Source organism: Rhipicephalus sanguineus, chromosome 6, assembly GCF_013339695.2.
Source record: "Rhipicephalus sanguineus isolate Rsan-2018 chromosome 6, BIME_Rsan_1.4, whole genome shotgun sequence".
NCBI lineage: Eukaryota > Metazoa > Arthropoda > Arachnida > Ixodida > Ixodidae > Rhipicephalus > Rhipicephalus sanguineus.
In genome coordinates, this window is record NC_051181.1 from 164,004,026 (window position 1) to 164,021,358 (window position 17,333).

The 17,333-nt window shown below is 44.6% G+C and overlaps 1 protein-coding gene across 1 annotated transcript in view; it reads left to right on the top strand.

Moving 5' to 3' along the window:
* LOC125758895 (uncharacterized) overlaps positions 1-15,317 on the top strand; it is an 89,624-nt gene extending 74,307 nt beyond the window's left edge. Inside the window, exons 5-6 of the mRNA XM_049416661.1 lie at positions 14,755-14,830; positions 15,121-15,317. Coding sequence (XP_049272618.1) covers positions 14,755-14,830; positions 15,121-15,317 — 273 coding nt within the window. The remainder of the gene's footprint in view (positions 1-14,754; positions 14,831-15,120) is intronic.
* The last annotated feature ends 2,016 nt before the right edge of the window (positions 15,318-17,333 follow it).

Consider the following 17,333-nt stretch of genomic DNA (forward strand, 5'->3'; position numbering starts at 1 on the left):
CGCCCAAAACGAGTCCTTCTGGGATAACTAACATCGCGGATGGTGATTACTTAAGAAATCATTTTTGGCGCACTGAAAAAAGAGAAGCGACAAGAGCAAATCAGAAGGCTCGACAAGCTTGAGCTGGCAGCTATTTTTTCACTGAGGAAAGCGACTGACGGTCCGTGTACGAATGACAGTGCATCGTAGTCAACGTATACGCTGAACTCTTGCGTCACACGGACGCCGCAGCTCATTTGTCCTTGACGGAGAAATTACGGCTGGCGCTCCATCTTCATCGTGCGAAGCGGTTTTTATGAGAATATAAATGCGGCTATAGAATTGCCAGGAAACCCTATTAAAAAACAAGGTTCCACAGACAATGCGTCGACGCTGTGCATATGTCCTCTGTGTATGAATTCAGAATTTAGGCTAACACACACGACACTACTCTACTCAGTGTAATGTTGGTAGACGGTCTTGTAATGCAGACTTTCCCATCTTCTCCCATCCTCAGTATCCGCCCACACGGAGTCCTTTGTCCACACGGCAGTTGTAAAAGATATATATATATTATATATATTTATATATATGATATATATCCCGGTGTGTTCAAAGCTACTTTATGGTTGTGTTAAATTAGCCCTGGGAAGAACGTGGACAACCTTTGCAGATAAGTTAGGGGAACAAGCAAGCGGGAATGTTTGTATGAAAAGTTACAGGCAGCGCGTTTCTACACAGTTCCACTTGAATAATTGTTGTAGCATGTCGGTGCCCCAAGATATCCCGCTGCAAAGTTTAATTGCGTTTGCATGTCACGCATGCAGTACGTGAGCACTGGCGCAAAGCTCCTCCCCGATGTGCCGCGGCAGTTGCGTGCGGCGTTAAATCTGACAACGGTCGAAGGCTAGGCAACGATGATAACGGTTACCCTTTTGCTGCTGGTTGGCGATGGCAAGCAATGACTGCTCGTCACAACATGAGGGAGGAGCTTTGCGCCAGTGCTCACTTCTTGCATGCGTATCATGCAAACCGCTTAAAGTTTGCAGCGGGATATCTCAGGGCACAGACATGCTAGAACAATTCTTCCAATCTGGAACTGTGGAAACGCGCCTGCCTCCAACTTTTCAATACAAATACCCGCTTGCTGCCCCATTAAAAAGTTAATTATTCAATCTTAGTTAATTGTGGATTGAAAGCGATAGCTGTGTCTCACTTTGTCCCCCTTGAATACATACTATCTCAGATGTGGTTTTCACGTTCTTCTGAGTGCTTAATTTTAACGGAACCATAAACTTAACATTGAACACCCGTATATATATATATTATAATATATATATATATATATATATAATCATATATATATATATATATTATAGAGATATATATATTATATATATAAATAATATATATATATATATACAGTAAAACCTCGGTGATACGAATCTCGCGGGTTACGACAAAATATTCGTATCATCCAAAATTTGTATCACAGAAACATGAAATTCCTAGTATGCGAAAAAAGAGTTGGCATACATTTGATTTAGTGTTCTCAGGGCCGCAGCGACGTCATGAACACTCTGCAATTATTGCCAGTAAAGTTTTTAGGCGTCAGTGATCATACTTTGCACTTGTAATATACGGTGCATGTGCGCTTGTGTAGTATGAACCACATGTGTTGTTCCCCGTGACCGCTAGTGCCCCTTCCCAATCTTACTCCGCTTTTTGCATGACATCAAAGTACTGCGCGAAAGTGACTTAAGAAGCGCTTTGCCACGATATATAGAGGCCAGGCTCCTTCGCCAAGACCGTCCGCTTCGTCTCTTGGGGTCTTCGTCCACCTTTAATGGACTTCATGACGACCCGCAGCCCCCAAGTTTCAGTCTTGTTTCAAAGAACGTCTGATTGCGGAACTGGCTTGCATCGACGTGGCAGGCACGTGTTTAAACATCGCACAAAGACGCTGCTGTCTCGAGCACAGGAGCACGCGTCAACGCGTCTGAAAAAAAAAAACAAAAGAGGCGACGTCAACGTCATCTGTAATCTAAACGTGGAGGTGTCTAAAGGCCTCCAAGATTTGCGCGCACTATCTCGGAGGCCAACGACACCCGTTGATGGTCGCGCAGCGCGCATGCCCGCTCTCCGCGCGTGATTGCCGGGTCTTCCGCGACAGCGCCGGCAGCACCTGTTCGTACGTGTGCGCTAGCGTACTTTCGTATCAACGTCGCGGTTGCAAATCGGTTCGTTCGTAACAACCGTACTCCAATACACTGCAGGCTAATGGGCCTTGGCCGGGACTACAGAAAATTCGTATCACCCCGAAATTCGTACGAGCCGTGAACGTATCACCAAGGTTTTACTGCGTATATATATATATTATATATCTATATATATATATATATATCTATATATATAATATATATTATATATATATATATATGTGTGTGTGTGTGTGTGTGTTTAATAACGCGCAAACGTATAATGATACACAAACTGGCTTACGCACCAACCTTAGTGATGCAGGTCACAGAACGCCAGAGCACATGTTGACAAGCACGGAGGAATGCCCCCAGCAAGATTATTTCTATAAAAACCATCGCAAGTGCTACGTAATCGACTATTCCTTTTCGATGTCTTCCAAGATGAGTTTTTCCGATATGTCGTACTCAACAGGACTACCTTCTTCAGTTGGTGGAGTAGGGTTGCTCTGAAAGAAAAAAAGAAAGAAAAATAACCCATACTTTCACGTAAAAAATAATAAAAGCAGAAAATCTTTCGAGGCGACGGAAAACGCAGTGGCATCGACCAAGAGTCGCTTTCTATATTGTCGTTTGTTACTGCTCCTGTTGTTAGTTTAAGCTCGACATCATGGTCGGCCTCTCAGATCGATAACCAAACATGCCAGTGATAGGCATCCCTAGCATCACGTAAACAACTTAGGCGATTAGGTATTTAAATACTAGTCAGCGAAACGAAGTAAGTCCCATACCTGTCTTGAGGTCTTCATCGCTTTGGAACTGCGTTTGTTTATCAGCGGCGATGCTGACAGCGTCCGCCTGGTGACCTAAATAAGCGAAAAAGGAACATCTGTGTAGACTACCTGCGGGTTCAGACGCTGAGGGCGTGGATTGACCCTCAGTTCTTAATCATGTGGTCTTTATTGACAAGTGTGCGGAATTTCGGACAAACAGAAGCCTTAGGGGCGCACATTGCTGGATTGAGCCAGTTACTTCGTACAGTGCGCACTCAAACAGCTACTTTTGACGGAGGTTAAACTTTTTTTAAATTGCGTTGCTCAAACGTTAGCACTCTCGAGCGAAAAGCCTTACGGCGGAGGTTTCTGCGACATACGACATACGAGAAGCTATTCCGGGATACCCGTAGTTACGTACTAATGCGTAATTTAGGCCATTCAGACATGTGGGCCAGTCGCACGAGCTACAAGTTTTCAGTAATGACTCATAGGTGCCACCACTTTGCCCTCATACCCGACGCGGTAGCTTAGCACTTAAGGTGTCGCGCCGGCATGCTCGAGGCGCCTGTTCGATTCCCTATCACGGCGGCCTCAGTTCGATGGAGGCTAATCCGAAGAACACCCGCGTGCTTAGATTTAGGTGCGCGTTAAAGAATCCCGGATGGTCATAATTAATCCGGAATCCCCTACTACGGCGTGCCTCACCGTGGTTTTGGCACGTACAACCCCAGCAATTATTATTTATTATTATTATTAATTGGCCCTCTGCATATGTACAGCAAAAAACTTCTAGAGATGCCTATAGCTAGAAGGATAGCTATACTCACCACCACCAAATATAAGATGTCCTTTCTGGTGTGCAAGTGAAAAGACAAAGAGAAAAAATGATATCACCTTTTGCACGCAAATAATACATATCCAGCTTTGTGGACACATCACAGCCAGCGCCCTGGCGGCCCCGGCGCGAAGCTAGCGCGTTTTCAATGGAACTGGCGAGTTTTTCCCGAATAATTAAGTGTAGAGGGTGAATGTTGAAAAACGCAGACCACAGAGCGCTTCTGGGAACCTAAACGCACGAGAGGACTGCAGCGATCATGTTGCAGTAAGCTTCAATTTTGTTCCCAGAGCAGTTAAAGGTTGTACAATGGGAGTCTATGGAAACGGCGAAAAATGTGGCCCGTTTTTCAAGACAAAAACGGTCACTGTGGTAAAACTAAGCAAGTTATGTTAATGGTCAGGAAATCACATGTAGTCCTGACACTCAGCTTTCGTTTGAAGCCATTCTCAACTTTTCGCAATTGGCGTAACATTGTTCCCTAACGCGTTTTTTGAAACGCGGTCCTTCAAATGCTTGTGGTATATTGATAACCCTTGCTTATCACAGGCGGCACGGCGTCGTCCGTGGCCGAGTGAGTTAATCGTTCGCTTTCGAAGCGCGACATCACCGCGTCGTCATAGGTTCGATTCCCGGCGTCGGATCAGCTGTATTTTTTTTTTTTCAGCCCGTGACTTAGTTTCACACAATCCCTCAAGATGTCGCCGCAAAAACAAAAGAAAATAGTTTTCGTTTCGGTTTCGGTTTTTTGACTGCAATCTTGAGCTGTCGTTTCTCTTTCTTTTTATTTTATGACCTTTTTAGTGTATGTTTAAAAACTCCACGCGTATCAGATCGTTCAGATCTACATTTGTAATTCTTACTTTATCATTTTATAAACGTCCTAAGGAACAGAACGAACGCTCAAGTTATGGTGAACAAAGCTCTTTAAACTTTCGTACGCGTATTGCGGTGGAAACTTTTTCTCCGTTCTCATGATTTCGTTATGATATTCTGAGGTACCTACAATTCAGCAACGTAAAGGAAACGAAGTAAGCTTAGAAAAACGAGGCGTAGTAATGAAATGACAATGTTAGACGTTTTTGCTGTTGCTTTTTACTTTAGGGCTAAGGCAAGTGTCTGTCGTAATCTTAACGAAGGAAGGGCAATTGTTCGAGGGATTCTTTTCCTTGTTAGACACAACTAATGAAACGAAAGATCATTACGCCAAGCAAGGGATAGGAAACACTATTTAATTTCTTTTTTTTTCAAAGAAATCAAAATCGCTATCTGGATAGGCATCAGCGGACGGCTCGTATACCCTACATGCTGCGCTATCAACGCAAAGAGACTGTGCGAAATCCCCTTTCCTACCTGGAATGGCTGTGTTCTTTTAAAGCACCATTTTGCAGAGTTACGCGAGGCTAGATCTAGGAGAGTTAGCGTCGAGCCTTATTTCATTTGTTGCTATCGCACTCTTTGCATCGCCCTTGCGGTGAAACTGGGATTTTTATCCACCTCTTGTCATATCTATCGTCCTACGTCAAGAGAAAAAGACCAGCATGCCTTCTCCTTTAAAATGACAAAGCACTGTGCGCTGCATCGGATAGGTCCGTGTGGATCAAATTTTTGTGGAAGTCCAGGGACTGGTGCTGCCATTTACAAAACGAAAATCCTGTGATTCAGTCGCTTTTCTCACGCACTCGCAGCCGACCTCAACGTACCGCAGTCATTTTAAACATCTATAAATAAAAATGTGCGCAGCTTGTACTAGTTGCGTAAGGCTGGAACCGTCAACGGAGCTAGTGTTCGATCTAGCTTCTAAGGTTTTGCTAGTAATACCAAGCTTTTGCTAGAGGTGCAACGTTTTTGCTAGTAGTACTAGGATATCGTTAGGCTTGGATGTTCTATTCTTCTCAGGTTTCGGCCGGTTCCCCACACTACGCACTTGTTGCGTGGTTCTGAAGGAGAAATGTCGCGTCACTAGTAGTTACGTGATGGGATTTTAGTCACGTGAGAGAGAAAGTACAACTTTATTAGAGTCCAGTGCAGACTGAGGTTGCCCCGCGCCACCCGGATGTTCCGAAGTTTTTGGCGGAAACATGTCACATCAATAGTTACGTGGCGTTGCGGGATTTTAGTCGCGTGACTAATTACGTGATCTTACTTGATTTTCAGTCACGTGACTAGTTGTTACGTGATTATAGTTACGTAAGGAGATGTTGTGCGATGTTACGTGATTTTAGTCATGCGGCAATTGCAGGCCTGGTGTACAAAAGATTGTAGTCACAGGAAACAACAACCCATCATCGATATCGCATATGTTTCACGATCACGAGAAATTAACTTTCGTTGCTCTAAAGAGCAAGCGAAGCTGCACCCATGCACTTTTTATCACGTTTCAAAGTTCCTTGGTCTTCTACGATATTTCTGGAATTTTTTGCATGCTTCACTTGCTCTATTCTTTTTTCTTTTCTGGTGAAAAGCGTATCTATATGGCTGTAAGCTCGAAAATAGTTGTAAGTTCAGCGCTGTGTGTGTGTTCCAATATCATCCTCGTTTCTTACGGTGTGAAACATCGAATTATGCTCTTCAGTGCATTTTACAGCGCAAACAGAAAGCAGCCGTTTTCACTTTGCATTCCGTTCCTGCTCTTTGGAATGTAGGGACACTTGCAAGAAGCTTTGCAAGGAGCGTTTGACCGTAAGATCTTGATAATAGCTATCGTATCACGTGCCAGCCGCCGCGCGCTGTGGCTGAATGGGTTGATAGTCCGTGCTGGCTGTTCGCGCGTAATCGCTGGGGCGCGGGTTCGAATCACAATGCGGTTTTTTCTTGCTCACTTTTCTGTCTCTCTCAGAATTGCTTAAGTTTGCCGCGGTGGTACAGCGGTTACGGCGCTCGGCTATTGACCCAAAGGGCACAGGTTTGAGGGGGGCTCCTGCATTTTCGAACGAGGCGAAAATGCTAGAGGCTCGTGTACTTGGTCTTAGATGCACGTTACGAACCTGAACTGGTCGAAATTTCCGCAGCCCTCCTCTACGGCACGACTCAAAGATATTATGGTTCTGGCACGTAAACTCCAGCAATTTTTATTACAAGTGCAATGCTACTGAATATTTAGTTGCTTGTTTTCACGCTGGACCATTTCACCCAAGATATTTGCTGCAGTTTCGGTTTTGCTCCTGTAAATGGAGCAAGTAAACTTCTCATGTTTTTTACCCCAAACCCATTACTTAATAACTATAAAAAGGAACCCAGATTTTAGTTAACCTCAGCCATAAGAAGGCAATACGCAACGAAACCAAGGCAAGCATGAGGGCAGCCATTTGTAATATAATGAAGCGTTTTGAAGAAGTACTCTACTATTAGTGACAGACGCAGAAACGTAACCAGGAATAGTAGAACCAACGCAAAGCTTGTATTGTCGAATCGTCGCCTTTTTTCTAAGGGAGCAGCGTTCTCTGCTTGTGGAAGTAGTGCCGCTCTTTTGCATTACATTTACTACCCCTCCGAAAAAGAGCCACCCTGGCTAATTACGGACAGCTGCACAGTGACAGCGAAGCTTTATCATGTCCATATGTAGAATCTCATGCCTAGTTATTTGATTACAATAAGTCTCAAGCGACTTGACAACGCATATCAAGTACGAGGTTTGCTAGAGCACACGGTACGGGCCGTGGTACTTCGGAAGAAGCTTCATAGACCGACCGGGGCCACCTAGGAGTCCAGAGCCCAGGCCCGTAGCTAGGGGGTATGCCCCAGGGGCCCGCCTCCCCTCCCAAATGTTTGACGGAGGGTGTGTTTTACTGACAATAATAATGAGAATAGGTATTTTTCTCAGACAGTCAACGCCTTCAGCAAGTGCCCCCTCCCCCCCCCTCCCCCCCACCATCGCCCTTCGCTTGACTGCCGCAGGCCGGCGGCCACGGCGGCGGGGACTGTTTGCGCGGAACACACGGCGAAACTGTAGGCAAGCAGACGCGAAAACGCGACAAAGCGCGGCCGCGCGCCGTTGCCATGGCAACGACGGAGAGATCTTCCACCGGCTGCTTTGCTCCTGGCTTGCGTTTCCTTTATCGAATTCTCGGCGCTCGCCACTTTCCTACGAAGAATGCTCATAACGTGCATGCCATTCGTGACCTGGAAGTGCCGGGCGCGCGGCGATAATACAATCGAGAAGCATGCAAGATATCAGGACTATTTTATGAGGCGAAACGACACCCTTTCAACACGTTCTTTAGTGTACGCTGCTTTCCTGATCGGCATAGGTAATTTCATCGCGAATATCAGCAGATGACACACTGCCTTTGTCGTTGCAGCAACGCCACTTTACGCAATTGAAAGAGTAATCACTAAGAGATAAGTTCAGGCATGGCACATGCATTTCGTCTTTACTGCTGACTTTTCCGGAACAGGTACCCATGTTAGCAGCAATGTACAACAGAGCGAATGAAAACAGCGAGGAAGAAGACTTCAATACTAACAAGCGCTTTTCGCATTACAGTTCTGCTGACCGATTCAATGAGCCACATATTCGATGCTCACTAGATTGCCCTCCTCACTGTGTCCCAATAATGGGTCATCAAGCTATACGAACAGATCAAGCTCGCCTTGCTTGTTCGCCTCAGGTTTACGACTAACGTGTGGCTGCTGCACCATATATGTATATATATATATATATATATGGTGCAGCAGCGACACGTTAGTCCGAAACCTCGCGGGCTTTCTTGATTAACTGAAAAAAATGAGCGCGCAATTAGCACGTTGCTGAAGGTAGCGCAGTCACATGCCATTTGAACATGCCTACATACGCCTCATTGACATTTTGACAATTAGGTGAGTACTTGTCGAGTTAGACCTCATTAACTATTCCAGTGTGCTCGGAATAAGGTGCAGTATATAGGTTTGCTTCGCGTAACGCCATTCCTCTTTTTTTAAATCGTGCTGCGTGATAGCTGGGACACCCTGTGTATATATATAATATAATTACGACGACGCTGCTCCTGAGATCACCATGGTCTTTTGTGCCTCTGTGCTCATTAAAGAGCCCCTTTAAAAGTGTATATATATATATATATATTATATATATATATATATATATATATATCTATATATATATATATATATATATATATATATATATATATATATACATATATATATCTTTATATATAGTTTTAAAGGGGCTCTTTAATGAGCACAGAGGCACAAAAGACCATGGTGATCTCAGGAGCAGCGTCGTCGTAATTATATTATATATACACAGGTGTCCCAGCTATCACGCAGCACGATTTAAAAAAAGAGGAATGGCGTTACGCGAAGCAAACCTATATACTGCACCTTATTCCGAGCACACTGGAATAGTTAATGAGGTCTAACTCGACAAGTACTCACCTAATTGTCAAAATGTCAATGAGGCGTATGTAGGCATGTTCAAATGGCATGTGACTGCGCTACCTTCAGCAACGTGCTAATTGCGCGCTCATTTTTTTCAGTTAATCAAGAAAGCCCGCGAGTTTCGGACTAACGTGTCGCTGCTGCACCATATATATATATTATATATATACATATATGGTGCAGCAGCCACACGTTAGTCGTAAACCTGAGGCGAACAAGCAAGGCGAGCTTGATCTGTTCGTATAGCTTGATGACCCATTATTGGGACACAGTGAGGAGGGCAATCTAGTGAGCATCGAATATGTGGCTCATTGAATCGGTCAGCAGAACTGTAATGCGAAAAGCGCTTGTTAGTATTGAAGTCTTCTTCCTCGCTGTTTTCATTCGCTCTGTTGTACATTGCTGCTAACATGGGTACCTGTTCCGGAAAAGTCAGCAGTAAAGACGAAATGCATGTGCCATGCCTGAACTTCTCTTAGTGATTACTCTTTCAATTGCGTAAAGTGGCGTTGCTGCAACGACAAAGGCAGTGTGTCATCTGCTGATATTCGCGATGAAATTACCTATGCCGATCAGGAAAGCAGCGTACACTAAAGAACGTGTTGAAAGGGTGTCGTTTCGCCTCATAAAAATAGTCCTGATATCTTGCATGCTTCTCGATTGTATTATCGCCGCGCGCCCGGCACTTCCAGGTCACGAATGGCATGCACGTTATGAGCATTCTTCGTAGGAAAGTGGCGAGCGCCGAGAATTCGATAAAGGAAACGCAAGCCAGGAGCAAAGCAGCCGGTGGAAGATCTCTCCGTCGTTGCCATGGCAACGGCGCGCGGCCGCGCTTTGTCGCGTTTTCGCGTCTGCTTGCCTACAGTTTCGCCGTGTGTTCCGCGCACAACAGTCCCCCGCCGTGGCCGCCGGCCTGCGGCAGTCAAGCGAAGGGCGATGGTGGGGGGAGGGGGGGGGAGGGGCACTTGCTGAAGGCGTTGACTGTCTGAGAAAAATACCTATTCTCATTATTATTGTCAGTAAAACACACCCTCCGTCAAACATTTGGGAGGGGAGGCGGGCCCCTGGGGCATACCCCCTAGCTACGGGCCTGGGCTCTGGACTCCTAGGTGGCCCCGGTCGGTCTATGAAGCTTCTTCCGAAGTACCACGGCCCGTACCGTGTGCTCTAGCAAACCTCGTACTTGATATGCGTTGTCAAGTCGCTTGAGACTTATTGTAATCAAATAACTAGGCATGAGATTCTACATATGGACATGATAAAGCTTCGCTGTCACTGTGCAGCTGTCCGTAATTAGCCAGGTGGCTCTTTTTCGGAGGGGTAGTAAATGTAATGCAAAAGAGCGGCACTACTTCCACAAGCAGAGAACGCTGCTCCCTTAGAAAAAAGGCGACGATTCGACAATACAAGCTTTGCGTTGGTTCTACTATTCCTGGTTACGTTTCTGCGTCTGTCACTAATAGTAGAGTACTTCTTCAAAACGCTTCATTATATTACAAATGGCTGCCCTCATGCTTGCCTTGGTTTCGTTGCGTATTGCCTTCTTATGGCTGAGGTTAACTAAAATCTGGGTTCCTTTTTATAGTTATTAAGTAATGGGTTGCGTGGTATAATAAACATGAGAAGTTTACTTGCTCCATTTACAGGAGCAAAACCGAAACTGCAGCAAATATCTTGGGTGAAATGGTCCAGCGTGAAAACAAGCAACTAAATATTCAGTAGCATTGCACTTGTAATAAAAATTGCTGGAGTTTACGTGCCAGAACCATAATATCTTTGAGTCGTGCCGTAGAGGAGGGCTGCGGAAATTTCGACCAGTTCAGGTTCGTAACGTGCATCTAAGACCAAGTACACGAGCCTCTAGCATTTTCGCCTCGTTCGAAAATGCAGGAGCCCCCTCAAACCTGTGCCCTTTGGGTCAATAGCCGAGCGCCGTAACCGCTGTACCACCGCGGCAAACTTAAGCAATTCTGAGAGAGACAGAAAAGTGAGCAAGAAAAAACCGCATTGTGATTCGAACCCGCGCCCCAGCGATTACGCGCGAACAGCCAGCACGGACTATCAACCCATTCAGCCACAGCGCGCGGCGGCTGGCACGTGATACGATAGCTATTATCAAGATCTTACGGTCAAACGCTCCTTGCAAAGCTTCTTGCAAGTGTCCCTACATTCCAAAGAGCAGGAACGGAATGCAAAGTGAAAACGGCTGCTTTCTGTTTGCGCTGTAAAAATGCACTGAAGAGCATAATTCGATGTTTCACACCGTAAGAAACGAGGATGATATTGGAACACACACACAGCGCTGAACTTACAACTATTTTCGAGCTTACAGCAATATAGATACGCTTTTCCACCAGAAAAGAGAAAAAAGAATAGAGCAATGTGAAGCATGCAAAAAATTCCGAAATATCGTAGAAGACCAAGGAACTTTGAAACGTGATAAAAAGTGCATGGGTGCAGCTTCGCTTGCTCTTTAGAGCAACGAAAGTTAATTTCTCGTGATCGTGAAACATATGCGATATCGATGATGGGTTGTTGTTTCCTGTGACTACAATCTTTTGTACACCAGGCCTGCAATTGCCGCATGACTAAAATCACGTAACATCGCACAACATCTCCTTACGTAACTATAATCACGTAACAACTAGTCACGTGACTGAAAATCAAGTAAGATCACGTAATTAGTCACGCGACTAAAATCCCGCAACGCCACGTAACTATTGATGTGACATGTTTCCGCCAAAAACTTCGGAACATCCGGTGGCGCGGGGCAACCTCAGTCTGCACTAGACTCTAATAAAGTTGTACTTTCTCTCTCACGTGACTAAAATCCCATCACGTAACTACTAGTGACGCGACATTTCTCCTTCAGAACCACGCAACAAGTGCGTAGTGTGGGGAACCGGCCGAAACCTGAGAAGAATAGAACATCCAAGCCTAACGATATCCTAGTACTACTAGCAAAAACGTTGCACCTCTAGCAAAAGCTTGGTATTACTAGCAAAACCTTAGAAGCTAGATCGAACACTAGCTCCGTTGACGGTTCCAGCCTTACGCAACTAGTACAAGCTGCGCACATTTTTATTTATAGATGTTTAAAATGACTGCGGTACGTTGAGGTCGGCTGCGAGTGCGTGAGAAAAGCGACTGAATCACAGGATTTTCGTTTTGTAAATGGCAGCACCAGTCCCTGGACTTCCACAAAAAATTTGATCCACACGGACCTATCCGATGCAGCGCACAGTGCTTTGTCATTTTAAAGGAGAAGGCATGCTGGTCTTTTTCTCTTGACGTAGGACGATAGATATGACAAGAGGTGGATAAAAATCCCAGTTTCACCGCAAGGGCGATGCAAAGAGTGCGATAGCAACAAATGAAATAAGGCTCGACGCTAACTCTCCTAGATCTAGCCTCGCGTAACTCTGCAAAATGGTGCTTTAAAAGAACACAGCCATTCCAGGTAGGAAAGGGGATTTCGCACAGTCTCTTTGCGTTGATAGCGCAGCATGTAGGGTATACGAGCCGTCCGCTGATGCCTATCCAGATAGCGATTTTGATTTCTTTGAAAAAAAAAGAAATTAAATAGTGTTTCCTATCCCTTGCTTGGCGTAATGATCTGTTCGTTTCATTAGTTGTGTCTAACAAGGAAAAGAATCCCTCGAACAATTGCCCTTCCTTCGTTAAGATTACGACAGACACTTGCCTTAGCCCTAAAGTAAAAAGCAACAGCAAAAACGTCTAACATTGTCATTTCATTACTACGCCTCGTTTTTCTAAGCTTACTTCGTTTCCTTTACGTTGCTGAATTGTAGGTACCTCAGAATATCATAACGAAATCATGAGAACGGAGAAAAAGTTTCCACCGCAATACGCGTACGAAAGTTTTAAAGAGCTTTGTTCACCATAACTTGAGCGTTCGTTCTGTTCCTTAGGACGTTTATAAAATGATAAAGTAAGAATTACAAATGTAGATCTGAACGATCTGATACGCGTGGAGTTTTTAAACATACACTAAAAAGGTCATAAAATAAAAAGAAAGAGAAACGACAGCTCAAGATTGCAGTCAAAAAACGAAACCGAAACGAAAACTATTTTCTTTTGTTTTTGCGGCGACATCTTGAGGGATTGTGTGAAACTAAGTCACGGGCTGAAAAAAAAAAAAATACAGCTGATCCGACGCCGGGAATCGAACCTATGACGACGCGGTGATGTCGCGCTTCGAAAGCGAACGATTAACTCACTCGGCCACGGACGACGCCGTGCCGCCTGTGATAAGCAAGGGTTTATCAATATACCACAAGCATTTGAAGGACCGCGTTTCAAAAAACGCGTTAGGGAACAATGTTACGCCAATTGCGAAAAGTTGAGAATGGCTTCAAACGAAAGCTGAGTGTCAGGACTACATGTGATTTCCTGACCATTAACATAACTTGCTTAGTTTTACCACAGTGACCGTTTTTGTCTTGAAAAACGGGCCACATTTTTCGCCGTTTCCATAGACTCCCATTGTACAACCTTTAACTGCTCTGGGAACAAAATTGAAGCTTACTGCAACATGATCGCTGCAGTCCTCTCGTGCGTTTAGGTTCCCAGAAGCGCTCTGTGGTCTGCGTTTTTCAACATTCACCCTCTACACTTAATTATTCGGGAAAAACTCGCCAGTTCCATTGAAAACGCGCTAGCTTCGCGCCGGGGCCGCCAGGGGCGCTGGCTGTGATGTGTCCACAAAAGCTGGATATGTATTATTTTGCGTGCAAAAGGTGATATCATTTTTTCTTCTTTTGTCATTTTCACTTGCACACCAGAAAGGACATTCTATATTTGGTGGTGGTGAGTATAGCTATCCTTCTAGCTATAGGCATCTCTAGAAGTTTTTTGCTGTTACATATGCAGAGGGCCAATTAATAATAATAATAAATAATAATTGCTGGGGTTTTACGTGCCAAAACCACGGTGAGGCACGCCGTAGTAGGGGATTCCGGATTAATTCTGACCATCCGGGATTCTTTAACGCGCACCTAAATCTAAGCACGCGGGTGTTCTTCGGATTTAGCCTCCATCGAACTGAGGCCGCCGTGATAGGGAATCGAACAGGCGCCCTCGAGCATGCCGGCGCGACACCTTACGTGCTAAGCTACCGCGTCGGGTATGAGGGCAAAGTGGTGGCACCTATGAGTCATTACTGAAAACTTGTAGCTCGTGCGACTGGCCCACATGGTCTGAATGGCCTAAATTACGCATTAGTTACGTAACTACGGGTATCCCGGAACATAGCTTCTCGTATGTCGTATGTCGCAGAATACCTCCGCCGTACAGGCTTTTCGCTCGAGAGTGCTAACGTTTTGAGCAACGCAATTTATATAAAAAGTTTAACCTCCGTCAAAAGTAGCTGTTTGAGTGCGCACTGGTACGAAGTAACTGGCTCAAATCCAGCAATGTGCTGCGCCCCTAAGGCTTCTGTTTGTCCGAAATTCCGCACACTTGTCAATAAAGACCACATGATTAAGAACTGAGGGTCAATCCACGCCCTCAGCGTCTGAACCCGCAGGTAGTCTACACAGATGTTCCTTTTTCGCTTATTTAGGTCACCAGGCGGACGCTGTCAGCATCGCCGCTGATAAACAACGCAGTTCCAAAGCGACTGAAGACCTTCAAGACAGGTATTGGGACTTACTTCGTTTCGCTGACTAGTATTTAAATACCTAATCGCCTAAGTTAGTTTACGTGGATGCTAGGATGCCTATCACTGGCATGTTTGGTTATCGATCTGAGATGTCCGACCATGATGTCGAGCTTAAACCTAACAACAGGAGCAGTAACAACGACAATATAGAAAGCGACTCTTGGTCGATGCCACTGCGTTTTCCGTCGCCTCGAAAGATTTTTCTGCTTTTATTATTTTTTTACGTGAAAGTATTGGGTTATTTTTCTTTCTTTTTCTTCTTTTCAGAGCAAACCCTACTCCACCAACTGAAGAAGGTAGTCCTGTTGAGTACGACATATCGGAAAAACTCATCTTGGAAGACATCGAAAAGGAATAGTCGATTACGTAGCACTTGCGATGGTTTTATAGAAATACATCTTGCTGGGGGCATTCCTCCGTGCTTGTCAACATGTGCTCTGGCGTTCTGTGACCTGCATCACTAAGGTTGGTGCGTAAGCCAGTTTGTGTATCATTATACGTTTTGCGCGTTAAACACACACACACACACACACACATATATATATATATATATATATATATATATATATATATATATATATATATATATATATATATATATATATATATATATATACGCAGTAAAACCTTGGTGATACGTTCACGGCTCGTACGAATTTCGGGGTGATACGAATTTTTCTGTAGTCCCGGCCAAGGCCCATTAGCCTGCAGTGTATTGGAGTACGGTTGTTACGAACGAACCGATTTGCAACCCGCGACGTTTGATACGAAAGTACGCTAGCGCACACGTACGAACAGGTGCTGCCGGCGCTGTCGCGGAAGACCCGGCAATCACGCGCGGGAGCGGGCATGCGCGCTGCGCGACCATCAACGGTGTGTCGTTGCCTCCGAGATAGTGCGCGCAAATCTTGGAGGCCTTTAGACACCTCCACGTTTAGATTACAGATGACGTTGACGTCGCGCTCTTTTTTTTTTTTTTTTTTCAGACGCGTTGACGCGTGCTCCTGTGCTCGAGACAGCAGCGTCTTTGTGCTGTTTTAACACGTGCCTGCCACGTCGATGCAAGCCATGTTCCCGCAATCAGACGTTCTTTGAAACAAGACTGAAACTTGGGCTGCGGGTCCGTCATGAAGTCCCATTAAAGGTGGACGAAGACCCCAAGAGACGAAGCGGACGGTCTTGGCGAAGGAGCCTGGCCTCTATATATCGTGTGCAAAGCGCTTCTTAAGTCACTTTCGCCGCAGTACTTTGATGTCATGCAAAAAAGCGGAGTAAGATTGGGAAGGGGCACTAGCGGTCACGGGGAACAACACATGTGGTTCATTACTTACACAAGCGCACATGCACCGTATATTTACAAGTGCAAGTATGATCACTGACGCCTAAAAACTTTACTGGCAATAATTCAGAGCTGTTCATGACGTCGCTGCGGCCCTGAGAAACACTAAATCAAAATGTATGCCAACTTTCTTTTTTCGCATACTAGGAATTTTCCATGTTTTCTGGTGATACAAATTTTGGATGATACGAATATTTTTCGTAACCCCGCGAGATTCGTATCACCGAGGTTTTACTGTATATATATATATATATATATATATATATATATATATATATATATATATATATATATATATATATATATATATATATATATATATATATATATATATCGGGTGTTCAATGTTAAGTTTTATGGTTCCGTTAAAATTAAGCACTCAGAAGAACGTGAAAACCACATCTGCAGATAAGTTATGTATTCAAGGGGACACAAAGTGAGACAACAGCTATCGCTTTCAATCACCCAATTAACTAAGATTGAATAATTAACTTTTTAATGGGTGCAGCAAGCGGGTATGTTTGTATTGAAAAGTTGGAGGCAGGCGCGTTTCTACACAGTTCCACTTGGAAGAATTGTTCTAGCATGTCTGTGCCCTGAGATATCCCGCTGCAAACTTTAAGCGGTTTGCATGATTACGCATGCAAGACAGTGAGCACTGGCGCAAAGCTCCTCCCTAATGTGACGAGCAGTCATTGCTTGCCATCGCCAACCAGCAGCAAAAGGGTAACCGTTATCATCGTTGCCTATGCCTTCGACCCGTTGTCAGATTTAACGCCGCACGCAACTGCCGCGGCACATCGGGGAGGAGCTTTGCGCCAGTGCTCACTGTCTCGCATGCGTGATCATGCAAACCGCAATTAAACTTTGCAGCGGGATATCTTGGGGCACCGACATGCTACAACAATTATTTCAAGTGGAACTGTGTAGAAACGCGCCTGCCTGTAACTTTTCAATACAAACATTCCCGCTTGCTTGTTCCCCTAACTTATCTGCAAACGTGTTTCTCACGTTCTTCCCAGTGCTTAATTTTAACACAACCATAAAGCTTAGCTTTGAACACCCGGTATATATATATATATATATATATATATATATATATATATATATATCTTTTTACAACTGCCGTTGTGACAAAGAC